We start from the raw sequence: 20,455 nt of genomic DNA on the forward strand, positions 1-20,455 counted from the left end.
GTTTTGAGGAACCTTCATACTGTTTTCCATAATGGCTATACCAATTTACATTTCCACCAGCAATGCAAAAGGATTCTCTTTTCTCCACATCCACATCAGCATTTGTTATACGTTTTATCTTTTTGCTAACAGCCATTCTAATTGGAGCGAAGTGATATCTCACTGTGGTTTTGATTTGCATTGCCCTGATGATCAGTGATGTTGCACATTTTTTCATGTACCCGTTGGCCATTTGTATGTCTATTGAGAAATGCGCAGTCAGGTCTTTTGCCTTTTATTTTTATTTTTGAGACAGAGTCTCACTCTGTCACCCAGGCTGGAGTGCAGTAGTGCGATCTTGGCTCACTGCAACCTCTGCCTACTGGGTTCAAGCGATTCTCATGCTTTAGCCTCCTGAGTAGCTGGGACTACAGGTGCGTGCCACCACACCTGGCTAATTTTTTTGAATTTTTATTAGAGATGGGGTTTCGCCATGTTGGCTGGGCTGGTCTCGAACTCCTGACCTCAGTAGACCTGCCCCACCTGGCCTCCCAAAATGCTGGGATTACAGGCATGAGCCACCACACCTGGCCTTTGCCCCTTTTAAGATCAGATTATTAGTTTGTTTGTCTTTGTTCTTGAACTGTTTGAGTTCCTTATATATTATTGATATAAACCCCTCATGAGATGCATAGCTTGCAGATATATTTCGCCCATTCTGTAGGTTGTCTCTTCACTGTGTTGTTTCCTTTTTAGTTTGATGTAATCCCATTTGTCCATTTTTGCTTTTGTTATTAGTGCTTTTGAATTCTTATTCAAGAAATCCATGGCCAGACAAATGCCATGAAGCATTTTCCCTGTGTTTTCTTCCAGTAATTTTATATTTTTGGGTCTTACATTTAAATCTTTAATCCACTTTAAGTTGATTTTTATATATGAAGATAGGGGTCTAGTTTCATTGTTTTGCTTGTGCATGGACAGTTTTCCCAGCACCATTTATTGAAGATACTGCCCTTTCCTCAAGGTGTGTTCTTGGAGCCTTTGTTGAAAATCAGTTGGTTTTAAGTGTATGGATGTATTTCTGTGTTCTCTATTCTGTTTCATTGATCTACATGTCTATTTTTACACTGGTCCCATGCTGTTTTGGTTACTATAGCTTTGTAAGGTATTGTGATGTCTCCAGCTTTGTTCTTTTTGCTCAGTGCCTTGGCTATTTGGGGTCTTTTGTGCTTTCATGTGAATTTTAGGATTTTTTTTCTATTCCTGTAAAGGATGTCATTGATATTTTGACAGGGATTGCATTGAATCTGTAGGTTGCTTTGGCTAGAGTATGGATGTTTTAATAATATTCTTCTATCCATAAACAAGCAATTATCTTTGCATTTTTTGTGTCCTGTTGAATTTATTTCATTAATGTTTTATATTTTTTATTGTAGAAATCTTTCACCTCCTTGGTTTAATTTATTCCTATATATTTTATTTTTCATAGCTGTTGTAAATAAGATTTGTTTTTTCATTTATTTTTCAGATAGTTCATTTGTGGTCTACAGAAACACTACTGATTTTTTTGTGTGTTGATTTTGTATCCTGCAATTTTACTAGATTTGTTTATTAGTTTTACAGTTTTTTTGGTGGAGTCTTTAGAGTTTTATATATGTATGATCATGTCATCCACAAACAGGAACAATTTGGTGTCCTCTTTTTTAATTGGATATCCTTTATTTCTTTCTCTTGCCGGATTGGTCTGGCTAGGACATCCAGTACTGGGTTGAATAAGATTGGTGAAGATGGGCATCCTTGTCTTGGTCCATATTTTAGAGGAAAAGCATTGAGTTTTTCCTTATTCAATGTGATGTCAGCTGTAGGTTTGTAAATTTGGCCTCTATTGTGTTATATTCCTTCTATAGCTAATTTGTTGAGAGTTTTCATCATGAAGTGATGTTGAATTTTATCAAATGCCTTTTGTCTGTTGAAATGATCGTAATATTTTCTTCATGATTCCGTTAATGTGATGTATCATGTTTATTGATTTGCGTATGTTGAATCATCTTGCACTCTCTAGGATGAATCCTACTTGCTCATGGCGTATGGTTTTTTTAATGTGCTATTGAATTCAGTTTGCTAGGATTTTGTTGAGGATTTTTGCATCTGTATTCTTCAGGAATATTGGCTTGTAGTTTTCTTTTGTTGTTGTTTCCTTGTATGGTTTTGGTATCAGGGTAGTGCTGGCCTCATAAAACAAGTTTGGAAGAATTCCTTCCTCTTCAAATTTTTAGAATAGTTTGAAAATAGTTTGCAAAGCACAGATGTTATGATGCTTTGATGGTTTTTAAAAAGGGATACCTATGCAAATCATTTTTATCCCTTTCTTTATGTAACATTTAAATATATTAACCATGAAAGAATAAGAGTATAATTTCATAAAAGTTGAAAATGTGCTCAATGTTTTAATGTATTTTTAAAGGAGAGAATGGAGAAAGCACAGAGGCTACTTTATATTCTAATATGCTTTGGTTTTTGGTCATTTATATTAGAAAGCAAAAAGATCCCCTAGATTCCTTTTTTCATTAAATCACATAAAATTATTCAGTCATTAAAAGTTTCTTCTCTGAACTCTATAAAGTGCCACAATTATGTGTTATAATTCTATTACTTGAATACATAATAGACATAAATTTTTAGTGAGTACTTAACTATATGCCAGATACCATACTTTATACAGTTTTAGAGTTGGACATATATTCAAATCCTGACTTCCCCACTAACTTATTTTTCATTTGGCAACTTTTTTCACATCTTTAAATCTTAATTTTCTCATCGGCAAAATGAATGTCATAATATTATCCACCTCACAAGGCTGTGATGAAGACCTAATGAGATCATCCATTAGTGCTTGACCTGGTTTTGAACACAAAGTACTAGTTTCTTGAATAGTAACTAAAATACATGTATTCAAGTCTCAGCTCTGCTATAGAGTGATGATGGATAAGTTACTTTAGTACTCTGGGCCTCAATTTATGCATCTATAAAGTGGAGATGGCAGTAGTGCCTTAGGTGTTTTGTGAGTACTGTATTAAATTATCACATGTATGTAAGATCTTTAGAACAATTTCTGGCACATCAGTGCTGAGTAAATATTGGTCATTAACTTTTATCATTTAGGTTATTTCTGTGGTTTTTATCTCTCACTATGTATAGCATTTGTAACTTCAAAGTTTTATAAGAATATAAAAAATACAGACATGTATATATGGAGAATATTAAAACTTGTTTTTATATTCTTTCATTTGCTTAAGAAGTATGCTGGTTCATGGCAGTACCTGCACTGTAAAAAAGTTGGTCTTCATAATTCCTTCCTGTAGAATACACTACAGTTACTTTTTTAAAAAAAAAAAAATCAGACTCTTAGAGCTGCCCATCAAAACACTGACATTTAAGTGGCAGAACACTTAGATTGGCTTCTGAACCACTGATGCCTAACTAGAAGGAAAAATTATGGGCGCATTATTGTGTGTCTTCCCCACACTCCTTCCTCATGTCATAAACTCCTTTCTTGTCTTCAGAAGCAGCTCCTTATCCTCAGAGAGTGTAGTGAAAACAAAGCAGTCATATGGGAAGATTGACTAATTTGCCACAGAAAACGGAATATTTAAAACTATGAACCAAGCAACTCTTGATTTTATGTATGCATGTGCATGTACAAGACAATAGAAAGATAGCTATGTGGTATAAACAGAAAAATGACAGTCCAACTAGATTATTAGTTATTTCATATCTACAGTTAGATGTGAGCTATTTGTCAAAATCAAGGATGAGAATTAGTGATTTAAAATTTTAAATAAAATAACCTAACACACACCATCTTTTAAGCATCATTAAAATGAAAAAAATAATGTTAATTTTTGCTTTCAGGGAATATGGAGCCATTGATGATGTAGATATTGATCTGCATATCGATGTTAGCTTTCTTGATGTAAGTATCAATTTTATGTAATATGAATGGTGCATTTAAAATACATTTATTTTATTTTGGGGGAAATTTAATTTTTAGTTGTCTTATAATACTATTAGTTACATATTGACTGTTACGGTGCTTTGTGAAGAATTGATGTGATTGTCAAAGAAGCAGAGATTTTATAAACATATATATTTGCATTGTTTTTTCTAATGTTATCTGAAATTTATGGGCTTTTATAATACTTTGTTATATTTTAAGTGTTCATTTTTAGTTCTCACACATAGAAGGCCAATATTTTCACGCAACAGTGGGTTTTGAGATAACTTATAGGCCTTCATGTTATATGCATTTTGCGAACACAAATTTTAAAAGTTTGTGTGTGTTTTTTTTTTCATTTTGAACTCTAAAAAATGATTAATTCATCTTTTAAATATATTTGTGCAGGAGGAGATTGCTGTGGCTTGGGAAGTAATTCGAACAGAACCTATAATTGTTCGACTACACTGTTCACTTACGCAGTATTTAAATGGCCCAGGTTAGTTTTATTTCTTTCTTTATTATTTTTAATATTAATTAGCTGTGCACTATGCCTTAAGCAAAATGCGTGTTCATTTGTCAGTTCTGAGCAAAAGTGCTAAATATCTTGATAATGGTATTTAAAGAAGCTTGCATTCTAAGAAAGATGGTTTATTGCCAATATAACTTATGGAAACAGAAACATGACATTTCTTTTTATAGATTTTATTTCTTTATTTCTTTTTATAGATTTTCAGAAACTGACAAGTTTCTGAGACACAAACATTTAAAAAACGCAAAGGAGTACTTTGCATGTAGTAGAAACTCAGTAAATATATATATTTTGGGTTTTCCTTAGATACAATTATTTCTCTCTCTGATTCTGAGATTTAATTTTAATGCAATATATTTCTGTCTTTGAAAATGGAGATTATAATAGTGTATTTGTTTGCTGAATCTTTGAGGGACAATGTTGCTATTATATTTCACCTCATAGCTGTTTACAACAAAGGACCCTATCATAAGTCTTGCCAAAATTTACTTGGTAAAATGTTTTTTCCTACCTTCTACCACACATACACACACACACACACACACACACACACACACACGCATACATGCACACACACAGAATTGTATCTACTTATATTGTTCCAGTTATCTACTGCTACATTAAAAAAGAAATCCCAAAACTTAGTGGCTTAAAAAAACTTACCTCTCACTATTCTTTGGGCACTTCTTGCTTGCAGTCTCCCATGATTTGCAGTCATATGTGGGTGGGGCTGGGGCCAAATCAAGGCCTCACTGAGTTGGATACACACGATGTTGGACGTCCAAATGGCTAGCAGTTGATGCAGGTGTCATCTCAGGACTCAATTGAGGCTTTTGGCTAGAGTACCTGTCTGACACATAGCTTCTTCATGTGGTTTGGGTTTCTTGTACCATGGGGACTGGGATGCATATGCAAGTGTTGCAAGAGACAGGATGTAGAAGCAACCAGGAAAAGACATAGTGAGTCTTTGATTGTATTCTGTTGATCACAGCGGTTGAAGAGCCCACCCAGAATCAAGGGACAGGAACATAGACAGCACCTTGTGAAATCATGGGCATCTTTAATCTGCCACACAAGTTACTATGATGTCTGCATGTTTTTCCTTTAGGCATATCAGGGAATATACATCTACTGTTTGTTGTCACATAGGAAACATACTTGTTCTTTCAGATTTATAAAATACAGGAAAAATCTTTCATTTTTAAAGTTAGTCACTTGTTTTCTGTCTTTGCATAATACATTCTATTCAAATTAATCAATGCATAATATAAATTACATATTCTAACTGATTTAATGCTGGACAAGAAAAAATAAGTGTTTAAAATATTTTTATTCTGATAATTTCAGATATATAAATATGTAAAGAAAAGTATTTCTCATAATTCTTGTAATAAGAAAGCTAAATGGCTTGGTGTTGTTTCTGTTTTCTATGTGTATATGATTTATTTTTATAAAGTTGACAAAGAATTTTATAAATAGCTGTGCACCTTGATGTTAAGTCATGAGACTGTCCTCAAGTCATTAAATCCGCCATAAGGGAATGATTTGTAATATATGAAGAATATTTCAGCCCATAGTTGTATGTGTTCTTGTTCCTTCCCCACATATTCTGCCATATGGCTAACTTTTTTCTTATTTTAGTGATTTGAAATGTCATTTGATTTTATTTTAATGGTGGTTAAAAGAAAAGGAAATCCTTATGTCTGAACTTTATTTAGGGTTAGGAATGAAATTGGGCTGGTTAATCTCTACTCACCCAAACCCCATCTGTGTGAGATGATACTGAAGCATGCTTTTATGTAATCTTACCTCTGATACTTATTTTTTGATATAATCTTGAATGTAAGGGAGATATTTTCCTTCACAATATCTCTTTAAAGATTTTTTACATTTGCATGGTTTTGTAAATATTTTAACACTCATTTTAACTCATGGTTAGATTATTTTAATGTTCAGTACAATTCCTTTAGTGTCACAACTCATCTGCTCTTTCTTTCATCTATATTGGTTGATTTATATATTTAACAATTTGGAAACCAAGGAAACCTGAGGATTATGTTTTCTTTTTTCATACCTGAGAATGACTTTCTGTTTTGTGAATGAGACAAACTTGTCCAAGTAAAATTAGCGAGGTCATGATAGTTCTCCTCCTACAAAAAGCAAAAATGCTTTAGAAACTTCTCATTTTGTGCCTGAAGTATTTTAACTCTTTTTATTTGCAAGAAGTCCGTTTTGATTTGTTTGTGTTTTGTTGTGTACTTTTTGGACTGCTTTTCTTCTTCTCCTTGATGCTAGTTTTTCTGTATTTATTTTTGCATGGTGTACCTGACTGAGTCTTAATTCACCTCAAGTGCATTTTATGTAATTATTTATTATTCCTTCTTTACCTGCTAATCCCAATATCCTGATTGGATCTAACTCTTTTGTCCTCCATGTTTTTCATTTCTCTAATTCTTTCATCCTTCATATCTGAAAACTTTATATGTTCTTTCCAATCTGTCTTCTGCTCCACTGAGTGAATTGTTTTCGTGATTTCATCTTAAATTTAATGTTCCCATTGTATTTTTAATTTGGCCATATTCTTTACTGATTCCATATTATTCCTCCTTTATCACCAGTCGCTTTCATTTTATTTGTTTAGTGTCATTTTGAGTTTTGTTGTGAATATCAATCAGTAATTGTCAAAGGTTTATCATTTTATTCCTATAGATGGAGTTTTGTTTTCCTCAATATTATATACAAGCAAGAGTTGAAATGTTCTTCTTTTGGAAATTAGTGTGATGTGTGAACAATTTCTTCCATTAATAAGAGGAAAGAAAGAGAATTCCATACTGACCCTACTTTGGAGTTGGCAGCTCTGAGATCTGCCCGCTGGAGGGGAGGGCTGTGAGCTCTGCTAGTACCCCCACCCTGTTCCCCTGGGTCCCCTTTCCCAGCTCTTGCTCCCATCCCCATTTCTGCACCCTTGGCTGCTAACAACTCCACTTGAGACCCTCAGTAGCTTGTCCTTGGACATATAAGCTTTCTCTTTCCTGGGGAGTGCAGGTAAGTACTTGGCAGTTTTTTTATCTTCCCTTCACTCTTGTGAGGTGTCACTAGTGTGAGGGTACAGTGGCCTAGCTACTCTGTTTCAAGTCTGTACAAAGATGGGGTGGAAACTAGAACTTTCCCTGGATTTGTACCCTTGCTTGGCTTTTTCTTTTCCTATCTAGCCCCTTCTCGCTTGTTCTTATTGTTTCCTCCTGAGAACAATTCCGAGTACATTATTTGTCCCTTGTCTGCACTCAAGGTCTGCTTCTGAGAGAACTAAGGATGATGGGTCCAGGGTCACAAAAAAGGTAGCATCTGCAGAGGGAGGAAGCCCTGCTAGACCAATCTAGAGTGTCTTCTCTGCCTTAGGGTTCATTTGCTCCCTGTTCTGAGAGGTGTCAGCGGTGGTTGACTTTTTTTATAGCATCTGTCTCTTTCATAGAATGGAGAGTTTCGCATCCATCCTGTAGGGCCCCTTAGGATTGGTTCCATCTGCTCTGTGCAAAATTTGCTGGGCATTTCTCACATGGGGATGGCATTACTCCAAGTTTCTGGTCTTTTTTACTGGTTTTCTCCTATTTCTATTAGGCACTGGTTATGACTGTGTTTGTGCAAAAGTATTCACTCACATTACCATCTTACTAGTAAACTCCCCAAGATAGTTTTTTCTTATTGAAAATTTGAGGAAAATATGATTGAAACTGTGCAGTAATATATAATATATGGATAGAACTGGAGACAGTGTTACTAAAAAGGAACTTTTAACTTATTATTCCAGGAGAATAATTAGGTTTTATCCTAATTTATGATTAGGATTATTGCTAGGAAATAAAAAAGTGAGAAAATATTTATGAAGAGTGTTTGTGCTATGCCCATAATGCCTCTGCCTGTCACAGAATACCATTATTTCAGTTTCCATCTGTAAATAAGTTATCACCTTATTAAGGTTAAGCAGATGAACTTTCCAATTTCAGTATCCCATTTTATGGTGTGTTGCCTGAGACCACTCCCAATATCTGATACTACATCTGTTAGAATCCAATCAGAAAACAAACCACTCTAGTATCTCAGGTAAAAAAATTAAACCTAAAGAGTTAGTTAAACCAGTGGCTAAAAAGTTGGGAAGAAAAGCAGGATGGTGAAGCCCATCAGAGAGTGGTAGGAGGAGACCACTAAGGAAGATGACAGCAAGAGATCACTACAGTCCCTTGGGGCTGGGGTGACACTGGAAAAGGGATGGTATGCAACAGAATCCAAATATCAGGGAAATCTTACAGGTTCTAGAACCATGTCAGGAGTTGCTCTGTAGGAGTTACGGCCACAGAAATAGGACATGTCTGGTAAAGAGCTGCAACCATGGAGAAGATATGACAACTGCTAAAAAATGCCCACACAAGACAGGAGAGGAGAAGGAAAGAGAGATGAGGGAATAGGAGGGAAAAGAGAGAAGAGAGAAGGGGAGAGGGAAAAGGGAGATGGGGTAGAAGGGAGGAGAGAAAAAGAAAGGAAATAGTACCTTGATTCTCTTTCTCTGTCTCTTCCTCAAGTCCAAACAGAGCTTCCATTAGTCAAACCTAACCAGAAGGTAGTTGGCAAGGGACCATGGAAATGCAGCCTAAAGGTGGAAGAATGAGGAATGGACTTGAGAGCAAACAAAACACAATGGCCTATATGTATATCCTTGTCAAATGCATAATGCTGTTAGACATTTTTAAATTTACATAAATGCTATTGTGCTATAGATTTTATTCTCTTAACCACTTAGCAACAGAATTCCTGGCCCTGTTGCTCTGTGTACACTAATATATACTATAGTATAGATCCACTACAATTTACATATTTACTTTGTTAGTGATGGCCACCTACATTATGGTCAGATCCCTGATGCCATAATCAGTGCTGCAAAGAGTGTCCTTAAATAACTTATTTTATGGACTTTATGACAGTTAACTTATGAACAGTGGAATTTTTATGGGTTGGTCTAATCTGAGCTGAGAGCACATACTCATTATCATTTCAATTGCGTGGCTCTACTTACTCATCAGAATTTCTCCAAATATCTGTTAACCATATAGAATTTTCCTTCTCTATGTTGCTTTGTCAAACCTTTATTTTTCTAATGTGTTTCCTGTCTTTGAATTTTATTATTGTTTATCTTACAAATCCCTTTAGTATGTTAACTGTTGATAACTAGTGGCTTCAATTCATGCAAAAGTCTTTTACAGTGATATTTATGAAAAGTTGGTATTTGATATTTTTTATGAAAACTTTTTGAAATAACAAAATTCAGCGATTTAAAAATTCAGTGATTTAAAAAGAGTGTTTCCAATGTGTCTTTGGAAGGTATCAGCATTTATAGTAAAATGGACTTACAAGAAATGTATGGCTAATTCAAGATCTAGACTGACCTACTTAACAGTTCTTTTTGAAAAGGATTTATTCCTACATTTTGGAAATGTATAAATAACAGTTATTTAAACATCAAGATTTGGCTACAGCTAATCTGACAATATATCTGTGAGAGAACGGGAATGATATGAATTGAAGACATCTACCTCCTTATCCACTTTGAAACTAAAGATAAGGATTATTTGTATTATATATGGGGAAATATACTTTAAATAAAGATATGATATAATTTATCACTCTTATGATAATGTATATTTTCTGGAATTGCTGATATAGAGATGCAGTTTTTCATCACAAGGACAAAGCTGTTTTTAGTTGAAAATGATAAACAACTAACAATACTTTAAAATGATTTCTGTGCATATCATCTCATTATTGGTACCTCTGTTCTTGCATGATCAGTGCATTAGAATAATTTCCACATATCTTGGGCAGCCCTCACTTCCCAACTGCAGTTATATGAGAGATAAGAAAACATTGAATAACTTTGACCTTTTTTAAAAACATGAAAATATGTCACTAGTACTTTCTGTCAAGTTCTTTTCTTATAAAAGAACATTTATTTGTAGTTTCTAGTTTTATGTATCGGTACAGTTCTGGGGATTTTTGTTGTTGTTGTTTGTTTGTTTGCTTGTTTTGCTTAGATCACTAATTTTAGCTATGTTTATTCCTGAGTACTTATTTGGATAATTAGACTTTTATAGTTCATTTTATTTTCTAACTTATTATTGATTATCAAGAAAGTATTAATTTTTTTAAATGTTGTTAAAAATGAACTTAAAATGTTTTTAAATTTACAGAAAAATTGCAGCTAGTACAGAGGTCCTATACACTCCAACCTCTGTTTCTCTGTTTATTAACATATTTCATTAATATGCTGAATATAATTAATTACATTTATTTTATTAGTAATATGTGTTTTAGAACTTGAATTTTGGAATATTTTATGAATTCCAAATTATGAATTTTGGAAATTTTAGAATTTTATGAACTCTTTTAGTATATTCCAAAATTATAGTTCATTTAGATTTTATGCTATTAATTGAGTCAATATTTGAAATTTATATTTTTCTAGAAAAATTATTTTGATAAATGTTAACACTTGTTTTCTAGTCATGCATAGTATGATTAAGTTTTGGTCTTTGTATTATCAATTTATAAGAATAATTTGTATGTTCTGGATAAACATTTATATCTAGTATTATATAACCCTTCTTTCTTTCTACGTATATATCATACCCAGTTTTCTTCAGTAAAGGCATTAGTTCTAGTGCATTTTGGATTTTTCTACATTTTTGTAGGTAGATGTCTTTTGTTTCTCTGCCCTCATCTTCCCACTTTTTCTGTCTGCCTCTGAAGAGATTGTAGCTTCTTCAGTCTTCTTAGAGAAAATACAGTGCTTTCTCATTTAATTCCACTGAGGTTTTCAAGATGTTAGAATGTTTTTATGCACTTTTGAATTTTGAAAGCCTTGGGTTTGGGTTAAGTGGGATTGGAGTGATGTTTACTCTATACCTTACTCTCTGTACAAAGATTAAGGAGTTCTCAGGAAACGAACTAATTTTTTGGTGGTACAAACACCCAATTTCCTTGATTGATGGAGCATTTGTGTCCCAAAGTAGTGGCCAACAGGGGATACCATTTGGCTTACAATACAGAGCATGTGTGATCTGAGAAGGTCCTATGAGCAACACAGTCTTTGCTCTAATTATCTGCTGCCCCAACTGTTGCTATGAATGGCACTATCTAAGCTCCCATATGTCATCTTTTCATCTGCACACTAGTTTCTGTTCCCTTTCACCTAATTGGGACACCATCCCAGCAATTCAGTTCTCCTCCTCCTTCCTGTACTATTTATTTCTCTTTTTCTCCTAGAAGACTCACATCAGCATATATTTCTCTTGTCTTGAAACAAAAACAACAACAACCTCTTGATCTCAAATGCCTCTTCAGTTGGGACCCTAATACTCTGCTTCTTTTGACTGTTAATTTCCTTGATTACAGTTGTCTCTATTAGCTTACTTCATTTTCCTTTTTCTTTTCTCTCTTTGAATCCACTCAAGTCAGATTTTAGTCCCATCATTTCTCAAACACTGCTTTTGTCAATTTCATCAGTAACTTCATTCTTGCCAAATGACTCATAACCTATTTTGAGTTATCATCTTAATTGATTTAGCAGTATTTCATAACAGTTGTTTACCTCCTCTTTGAAAATCTTTTTTTTTTTCTTTTTTTTTTTTTTCCGGATAGAGTCTTGCTCTGTTACCCAGGCTGTAGTACAGTGGCATTATCACAGCTACTGCAGCCTCAACCTCCCAGGCTCAGGTGATCCTCCCACCTCAGCCTCCTAAGTAGCTGGGACTACAGGCATATGCCACCATGCCTATTTTTTTTTTTTTTTTTAAATAGAGATGGAGTCTCCCTAGGTTTCCAAGACTGGTCTTGAACTCCTAGGCTCAAACAATCCACCTGCCCGAGCCTCCCAAAGTATTGGGGTTACAGGCATGAGCCACCGTGCCTGGCCTGAAAAACTTATTTGAATTTGTGTCCAGGTAGCAGCACTCTGGAATCTTCCATCCTCTTGGCCATTCCTCCCCAGCCTTCTTTGCTGAACTGGGCTCGGGGCCTAATCCTCAGACTTTCTCTTTCCTCTACCTACACTCACTGAGTGGTTTCTCATCCAGCCTCATGCCTTTAAATAAATATATATACACACACACACATACACACACACACACACACACACACACACACACACTCTGACTGTTCCAAATTTATATCTTTAGTACATGCCTCTCACCTTAATGCCTAAATGTTGGGCTTCTCCAATTGCCTTAACATTTCCATTTTAGTATCAAATAAGCATCTCAAATTTAAAGTATTTGGTCAAATAACTAGTCTTATCTGCCTTTCCAAACCTGTTTCTCCTACAGTCTTTCACATTGTAGGAATTGGTAAATTTCATCCCTCTGGTTGCTCAGGCCATAATCTTTGGATTCATCCTTAACTCCTCTTCTTTTTTTCACACCTCAAATCCAGTCCACCAGCAAAATCTGTCCACTCTCCTAGAAGTATGAATCCGAAATGTTCATCACCTCCACAGACCCAAGTTCTATATATCTTGCCTCACTTGTTGCAATAAGTTCCTGACTGATTTTCCTATTTTTCCCTTTGCTCTTTGACCAATTGATCCTGCACAGCTCCACCATGCTCCTTCCCTGCTCTCATCTCCTGACATGAGACCTTGTGCAGTTCTCTCGCCACATTGTTCTCCAGCTGTTCCTGGAATATTTCAGCATATTTTCTCTTCAGGGTCTTTGCCCTTGTTCTTGGGTCTGGCTGGGACATTTTCTTCCTGCTTGTTCTTATCTAACATTTAAACCTGAGCCCACATAGCCTGCAGCCCATATGTTTTTCCCCATCTTTATTTTCTCCAGAGCCTTTATTGCCATCTAGCATTGTATCTTTTTTTCTGTTTTTCATCTTCCTCCTCCCAGTGGATTTCCGACTTCATGGACGCGGGGATATTCGTGTGTGTTTTTACTCTTTCATCTGAAATGACTGATGAGTGCAAGAAATACTCTTTAAACCAGTGAATAATGAAAAATAAGTGACTTTTTTGAGAGAAGTTATTAATTAACATAGTTACTGATTTAAAGAAATATATGTATATATGTATTTTTATATATTTAGTTACCGATTAAAAAATATATATATTTAAACATATATAAACATATATTTTAACATATTTAAACATATATTATTAAACATATGTAAATATATATATTTTAATGAATTTAAATATATATATACACCTGGTAAAAGTATGAATTACGTGAAAAGGAAATCTCCTGTGCCTTCTTGTCTCCCATTGTTTTATTCTAAAAATGATGTGTGTAGATGCAAACATGTTGTCTTTCTTCCACTTAAAAAGTAATGCACTAACTGTCCTACATGTGGCCAGTTCAGCTGTTGCTTACTTTGGAGATCATTCTTTCTTACATTTACATATATTATACATTAATATATAATGACCATTAATGATCTCCTGTGTGGATATAGCATAAATAGCATTGTTTAGGACTGTATGTGCACTGCTTTTAAGTGTGTCTATGTATATGCACATATATAATGCAGTTTCAGCCTTTTCCTGGCTGATGGTTGAGTTTCAGTTTCAAGTCAATACGTGACTGTGATCCTTTTTCCTTTCTAGTGCCCACTGTTGATGTCTTTCAGATTTCCACAAAAGAGCGATTTGGATTGGGACATCAGCTGAAAAAGTAAGTTTGCTAAAGTGCAAAAAAATAAATTTCTGCTAAAGAGAACCGAGTTCTCATTTTGTTCATGAAAACAAACAAATAAACAAACAAAAACCTTCTATTCAGTAAGAACTTTTTGAAGCAAGTCCCTCAAGAGAGGAAATCATCCTGATGCTAAAAGCTGCATTGATAATTTATTAGCAGGCCTCACTTTTCACCTGGGCCAGGGTCCTTCTATTGCCATCCCAGATCCACTCTCTTTCCTCCGGCACCCTGCACTCTACCTGGGGAGGCTGACCTGTGTAGACATAGGCTCTGAGTCCCTAACATGACCAGTGGAGGGAGGAAGGAGAGTAAGATGGAAGTACTTACTGCCCTGGTTTCCTCCCTAGGAGGTCATCCTGAGCTGACCAGTCCTTCCACTGAAGCCTGCTGCTCTGCTCCAGGCTGCAGCGTGTACATGACTTTCTTTCTTACTGGGCTCTATTGAGGGCTCTCACTGCTCATTCCTTGGGGCCCAGAGGTGGGCAGCCACTGGCCCTGGACTCCTGCACTATGCCTACTTCCCATTCCTACCGCTTTGAAACGTTCGTTTTTTAAATAAATACTTTATTTCCTGTTTGGATCTTGATTTTGTTTTCTGATCTTTAAGTCTATTTTATATAAAAATGTATTTTTAAAAAACAGAAAAAGAAAACGCTGATAGAGCCAGGATACAATGGCACCAGAAAAAAAAAAAAAAAAAGAAAATTGCATCTTAGAAGTAAATAGAGAACACTGATAAATTACAGACGCAAGAATTGACTCTCAAATTTTTCTAAAATCAGATGATCACTGATGTGATCTGAGACACAGACCTTTGGGACCCATTGGCCTGTGTTTTGGTATGCATCCAGAGGGCTTGTTGTGGTTTTCCCTGAAGAAAATAATGATGCCATCCACATGGTCTCCTTCGCCAACCTTCCACACAGAGGGAATACAGCTTTCTCTTTAGACATAGTGTCTAGGTGGGCCTTGATTTCATAAGAAGACATAAAGCCACCCAATTTGAACTGAATTTTAAAATTTAGGCACGTACCTCAGTTTGCCATGGTCAGAATATAAACAATAAATTCTCTACTTAATATCAGCTTTAAGAATTTGTGTTTATGGAGAATTCCTAGAGGATTATTTATTCTTCCAAATCTGCAAATTTAGCTTAAATGTAAATTTGTCAAGAAAGACCATTAGATAACTGTATACTTAAAGCCTGGTTTAGGCCTTTCATAGTGATGCAGTCTATATGATCACTTTTATTTTAATGGATTTAAATTTGAAATCATATGTGGGCTTGTACTGAGCAATATTCTAAGAAAAATCTATTGAAACTATATTTGATATATGAAATAGGGGACTTACTGAGATCATTTTGCCTGATGTAGGAGGCCACATATATGATATCTAGGATTTTGTATGTATTACAGAGCTCTAGAATTTTCTGAAATTTTTATGACTTAAATTGAGGCAGCGCTACTCAAATGTGAGTTGTGTGCCTACCACATTTGAAAGGAAAAAACATTCTTACAAATTCCCAATGTTGAGTTCAAAGATATACAAATAGAAAATTAGATAATAAACCCTTAATGTTTAGAATTCTGCATCTTTAAAATTAAATTCAATTTACAATATGTGTTCAGCATATTATGTAACGTAGTGTTCTCTTATAAGGACTCACAGGATAAATTTTCTCAGTTTTCCATTCTAGGATTAGGTATGCTTTCCCAGAGCACTTGGTTGTGTTTTTTTGATTGGATTTTGTTTCCTGCATTGTGCCCATATCCTGCATGTCTTGGAGATGAGCATGGAGCCTGCCTCCATGATGAGCATGGATGGCGTTATCCAAGTTGAGCACCATTTCACCTTGACACATTTTTTTATTCTATTATTTTTTTCCTCACTCAATTTGCTCCCTTGTTTTTATACTCTTCTACTTTGTGTACTTTTATAAGCCACTTACAAACTTTTTTTTTTTAAGTAGCATGGAGCTGATCAAAGTAAGATAAGAATTACAAAAGCACACAAGTCTAGGAATAAATAGCCTTCTACCCTTAATGGCTTCTGGGTACATTATATAGGCTCAGCAAAAAAAATTGTATATATAATCCCAACTCTGAGAAATTAAAGAAAGCTATGTGCCTTTTTCACTGTTTAAGTACCTAGTAACATATATAACCTATTTAATTAATATCCCTATCCAAGTGATTAATGTTTTTAAAGAGTTACTTGCTTTTAGGGATAAATATTAGCTATGTGGAAAGTTTGTTAATATAGATTAGATTTTTTTTTTTATGATCCTTGAGAAATTTTGGTCTGATATGTTTGTTTCCCTAATTATAAATAATTAGATTTGGCTATGATCCTTAAGGTCACTGCCAGCCTAAAATCCCATAATTTTAACAATCTAATTTCATCCTCACAATACTTTATAAAAAGAAACTCAATATAAAGAGATTATTTTCTTAGAAACATCAGCAAGTTAGGAAGGCAGATTTAGAATCTAGGCTCCTTGTTATCAGTTGGTTTTCAGTAAATAAAAGACACTCTTATTTACTGAATAACTTTTTCACAGGAAAATTTTTTTCTAGTGGCTTCAGACAGCAGAATAATCTTATCAACAATAGCAACAGCAAATGCTCATGCAGTACTTATTATGTGTCATGCACTATTCTAAGTGTTTAACATATAATAAGACATTTAATCTTTACAACAACTCTATGAAATAGGTCTTGTTACTCTCATATTTCCTAGATAATGAAACTGAAGCCCAGAGAGGTTGAGCAGCTTGTTCATGGTCACACAGCAAGAAAGTGATAGAGCCAGAATTTGACTCTAAACCAGTACTTATGACCCGTAAACGAATCTGCTTCTCATATAATCCTGGATATTCCTTTGCTTGAGATAAGATGTGGAATTTATGTTTGGCATTGAATGAATATTGAGAGAATGTGAAGTCAAAATAGCCTAAAAGAAAAAATATTCATGTATTTTCTCATGGCTGACCTGACACAGATATCACAGATATAGTGATTGGTCTTATATAGGGTATCCTATCATTCAAAGGCTCAGCATATCACAGACAATGGAAATAATCTTCGATTTTTGTATGACTTTATGTTGAGTCTGCACTGATCAAACCTTAGTTGTGTTTAAGGGGGGAAAATATTACAGATCTTCAGTTTTCCCTTAAATATATTTGCAACGTAAAATTAGGTATAAATTTTTCATATGTAGAGTTCCCTACATTTGTAAAACGAAATTCAATTTACAACTTAAGTGCAAATCAAAATAAAATACTTGAAATTCAAAGTAATACTATTAATTTGGTTTATGATATTATTTTGCTAAAGCTATTTCACCATCACAATTCGAATATAATACTGGCTGCTCTAGTGCATAGTTTTTTTTTAAATTAACATGTAAAACAGTATGATGTCATCCCTATGTACGTGCTTTTTCCACTGCCCTGGAACCTTTTTTCACATAGTTGGCCATGACATCATCTGCTCTTGACTTGATGCAAATGTATACTTTACTTTGAAAATTTTCACTTTTTTCCCCTACAATCAGCCAATCACTGGCAATGGTAGTAGTTCCTTTTGGTGCTGCCAGCACAATAGTAAACACAAACTCAAATGTAAATACTGAAGTCCCTTCATGGTTCTCTATTATAAGGAGGTGGTTGTTATACCAAATGTGCTCATATGTATACTCCAGATTACCCCTGAAATTAAACACAACATTGAACGTCTTTTAGAAAACACTTAATTTCTTTTGCATCCAAGAACAACTAGGTACCTGGGTATTCAAGTTTAAGAATTATTGATTTTAGATGTTGAATCACACTTTGAATCCTAATGTAATATAAAAGTGGGAAACTTTTTAGCCATTTTGACCTGTTTGGTTTTTTGTTCCACTTAGCTTATCAAGATTAGGCAAGCACTTGCCATCTTTCTTAGAGAATGGTGCATAGGAGTAACAATTTTCTATGGGAAGAAAATCTAACTCTGCTTAATACAAAGGGTTGTGTCAGTGGAAATTTCAAATTAGGCACAGGGAGAAATGATGATCTTATTATTACATTTAAATCCTGCTGAAATTTTGGGTAAAAAAAAATCAAACATGAATAAAATGTTTCTTGTGCTGACTGAGCGAATTTACTGTGAATTTGGAATCATGGCATCACTTATTGCAGTGTTATTCCCTTTTTCTCACCACTTCCACTGCTAAAAGGACCCCAAAATAATTCAATATGTAACTGTTTATTCTTCTGAACTTACCAAAACTAGCAGAAAAAAACCTAACTGATATACTTTCTGGCCATCTGAGTTAGTTTGTTAAGACCTGAAGGATCCTGAGAACTTAGTAACTGGCGTTGTGCTAAGAGTCACGTCTGTCCCATTTGAATAACACGTGTTATACGTATCAAAACCCATTTGATAATATACGTACTACTGCTCTGTCACTTGCATCTGTGCTAACTTGGGCAGATTTCATTCTCTTATTTGTGAAATGTGTGGAATAACAGCTACTTGCTGGAGGTACTGTGAAAATTAGAGGGAAAAATGTGCCTGTAACATTTCTGTTTTACTCCGTGACATATTGTAAGTCGTAAACAAATATTGGGATCATTTTCCTGATCCCAAAGCAATGTGTTAGAAATAACTGAAAAGAGCATAAAAAACAGGCAATCCTGAAGTTATTTTTGAAGAAAAAAAGTTTAATTTATTGCATGCTTGATGTTTAATTGTAAAATTTCATGTCTACTTAAGTATTAGTGTTGAGGGCCACTGCCGTGTGGAAAATGGAGATATACAGAAGCCATCCAAGCCTGGGACCTTTCCCAGATAAGAACAGTGTGTCCAAGTCCACAGTTGACGTTCTGGAATTCTTTACTATAAAGCACTGATGGAGTGATTTTGACATAGAAAATATCGAGATTAGGAGTTACCAACATCTTGCCTTCTGATATTAACTAAACAAATTTAAGGATACCCAGTTTTGAAAATTTAGTATAGTATATTCAAAGGTAAATGGGCTGTGTTGAAGATATAATTTGCTGACCACATATTTCTACATAGAGCAAGTTCTGCATGTTTTCTTTTTATGTATAACTTTATAGCTTTACTTTCCTTTTCATGAAGAAGATATTGAAGCAAGTCAAGTAAAAAGAAAATGGCTTTACTTCTATCTTAATACATAGCATTATAATTAGTAACAAATATTTTCTTAAAAATTGAATTTCTAGCACCAAAAATTTAGATTTTTTTGCCACTTCAGCTCAAGTTGTTGATCCTGAAGGCCATCTTTATAATTCTCTTTATATCTTTATTGTTCTGTCGTTTGAATTATATCCTAGCAATATTATAATTTAATTATTTAAATAAATAGCGATCATTATCATTTACTGTGATATAACTAGTCACAGTTAAGTTCTGGGAATTTGTTATATGATGCTTTCCTATGGATGAAAAATCTTGTATGATTCTAAATTAGTATCTCACTGATTTCCGTGTGCTTGCTTTTATTTGATAAATGCATTTTCTACATAATAAATACAGTAACATTAATTGAAATTGCCCTGGAGTGGTGATAACAGAATTACCTTTGGATTGACAGAATCATGCAGACATTTGTTACACAGCAGTGGAAACAGAGCAAAGAAAAATCCAATTGCCTGCACAATAAAAAGTTGTCAGAGAAGAAAGTGAAGTCTCCCCTGCATTTATTTTCTACTTTGCGCAGGTTGGTAACAGGCAACTTCGTCATTGTCTTACTAAATGCTGTGTGTGTGATGCAGTTCATACTTACAGCATTCTTTCTATAGTATTGGCATCTGTTTATTTTCTTTATAACCTCTAAGAAAAGACTGAGTTAGATGCATTCCATCAAAAACATATTCATTTCTCTGTTTAGAGTTTTTATTAATATTTATTTAACATTGGTTACGTTTGCTAAAATTACATTCTTTGCTTTTTAATCACCTAGAGTTTTTCCTACCAAAATTAGTTTCATTATAGGGCTTTGGGATAGATAGGAGGGAAACAAAATCTTAGAACCTTTTTTTTTGCTTTTCAGAAAAAATGGGATTCAAGTCCTGTGATCATTCTGCACATACCTTTGATTTCAGTTTTGACTGGGTAGGCTATATTAAAATGAGGTGGTAGAATATTTGTAGCACAGTCGAGTTTGAGAATGACAAGCTTTCTTCATGGT

At 34.4% G+C, this 20,455-nt stretch overlaps 1 protein-coding gene across 9 annotated transcripts in view; it reads left to right on the top strand.

Annotated features, from left to right (window-relative positions):
- Positions 1-20,455, top strand: part of PARP8 (poly(ADP-ribose) polymerase family member 8) — a 189,851-nt gene that overhangs the window by 117,750 nt on the left and 51,646 nt on the right. For all 9 annotated transcript variants that reach the window (XM_005556870.4, XM_005556869.4, XM_073993427.1 and 6 more), the window contains 4 exons: positions 3,892-3,952; positions 4,382-4,472; positions 14,158-14,224; positions 19,859-19,984. In XM_005556870.4, coding sequence (XP_005556927.2) covers positions 3,892-3,952; positions 4,382-4,472; positions 14,158-14,224; positions 19,859-19,984 — 345 coding nt within the window. The remainder of the gene's footprint in view (positions 1-3,891; positions 3,953-4,381; positions 4,473-14,157; positions 14,225-19,858; positions 19,985-20,455) is intronic.

Source organism: Macaca fascicularis, chromosome 6 (assembly GCF_037993035.2).
Source record: "Macaca fascicularis isolate 582-1 chromosome 6, T2T-MFA8v1.1".
Classification (NCBI taxonomy): Eukaryota; Metazoa; Chordata; class Mammalia; order Primates; family Cercopithecidae; genus Macaca; species Macaca fascicularis.